Source organism: Seriola lalandi, unplaced genomic scaffold (assembly GCF_002814215.2).
Source record: "Seriola lalandi dorsalis isolate HSWRI2012SDOR001 ecotype SW California unplaced genomic scaffold, Sedor1 jcf7180002051967, whole genome shotgun sequence".
NCBI classification, from domain to species: Eukaryota; Metazoa; Chordata; class Actinopteri; order Carangiformes; family Carangidae; genus Seriola; species Seriola lalandi.
The window spans coordinates 5,548-7,091 of record NW_019522520.1 but is presented as its reverse complement, the minus strand read 5'-3'; the positions used below and the strand labels follow the sequence as shown (position 1 = coordinate 7,091).

General features: G+C 41.3%; 1 protein-coding gene across 1 annotated transcript in view; it reads right to left on the bottom strand.

The window, feature by feature from the left end:
• Positions 1-6: 6 nt before the first annotated feature.
• The window catches only part of LOC147819603 (uncharacterized), a gene marked incomplete at its 5' end in the record, with an annotated part of 4,638 nt that continues 3,100 nt past the window's right edge, over positions 7-1,544 (bottom strand). Inside the window, one exon of the mRNA XM_087172078.1 lies at positions 7-1,476. Within this exon, the coding sequence (XP_087028204.1) occupies positions 1,435-1,476 (42 nt within the window). The remainder of the gene's footprint in view (positions 1,477-1,544) is intronic.

Here is a 1,544-nt window from a genome sequence, read left to right as displayed (position 1 = left end):
GTGACGCCATAGACCATATTCACACTGTGGCCATTTTCCTCCTTCCCCATCGATGAACAACAGAAAAGACGATGGACAATGAAAATCTGGAGGGACGCTGGCCAATATTTCAAGGTAAAACAACATATTTGATAACCTTTTGGCTACTGTTAGACAACTGCTAACGCTAGCATTCAACCACTTCTTGGCTAACATTACTGTTTGATAGTGCTACATGCTTCAATAGGAAAGAAATGAATTTATTAGCCTCAGTGGCTCAGCTGGTAGAGCGAGCAGCATTAAGGCTTAGTCCTTACTGCAGCGGCCATGGCCCTTCCCTCTCTCTCGCCCCCCAACTTTCCTGTCTCTCTTTCACTGAATCTAGACTAAAGGCATTAAAAGCCCAAAAAAGGAACTTAAAAAAAACAACTTAAATATCAATGCAGATCTCAGACACGTTTAGTTCAGCCTGGAAGTAAAACACACTGCATGTAATCAAGTTTGTAATGTAACGTTAGCTACCTTGCTATCTGTTCAACCGGTTACGTTAGCAGTTTCACCGTCGTATTACTGTATCATCGGTGCAGGTTGATTATGAAACCATATAACATGTTCAACGTTTGCACAAGCCGGTGGATTCATTTGTCATCTGACAACTTTAGTGCAGTAACATTTACATTTATGTTAATTGCAAACTTCACGTTTACAAGCCTAGCATTAAACTACAATGTTTCCAGTTACCTTCAACATCTGGCAACTTCATCTGCCCATCTGTCAATCTGATTTTTCGACCATCTCGCTCAGGATTTTTTTTCAGAGACATTAAAGTGTTTAAGGCTTAGCTTGACGTCAGAGGAAAATGGCCACCATGTGAATATGGTCTATGACATGTCAGTCTACTGCCTCCCTTGGTCAGGAATGGGAGACAGTGAGTATGAGAACTGTGATGTCACCAGCATTAAAATTGCTTGTTTGTCTATTGACTCTTCCAACCAAACATCTTCTTAAAATCAGATAAAAACTCAGAATCTGAGTTGACATTTTCACTTTTGTCCAATATGAATCAACTGGTTTCAGGAAGTGTTGTATTATGTTGCACTATTTTATGTCAGTCTGTGACACTAATACAACAAACCTGCTTCATTCTGTCTGTTACTGACAAAAGACAAAAGGTGTGTTCGTTGATGTAAACCATCCACTACAAACACTCAGAGCACCAGTACAAGCTGCTGTCACTCTCACAGTGACTGACAACAATCAAACAGCTTCTTCTTCTTCTGACTGGGTAAAATCTGTAAACCTGTGGCCAAAGTACTTTCTGATCCCAGATCATCAGAAATCAAAGAGGCCTCTGGAACCTAGTCTTTTCACAGGTGGGAAATCAGAGCGAGGTCCGTCTCTTCACCGGATGATCCAGAGTTCAGAGTTGATCAGACACCTGGTCTCTCGGAGAACTTAGTCATACTCCACAGACTCATCCAGATCCACCACGTTCTCCTGGAGGTGAAGTCAAAGAAGTGAGAATAAAGATCATCATATACTGTTAGAGGTAAGTGCAAGGTTCC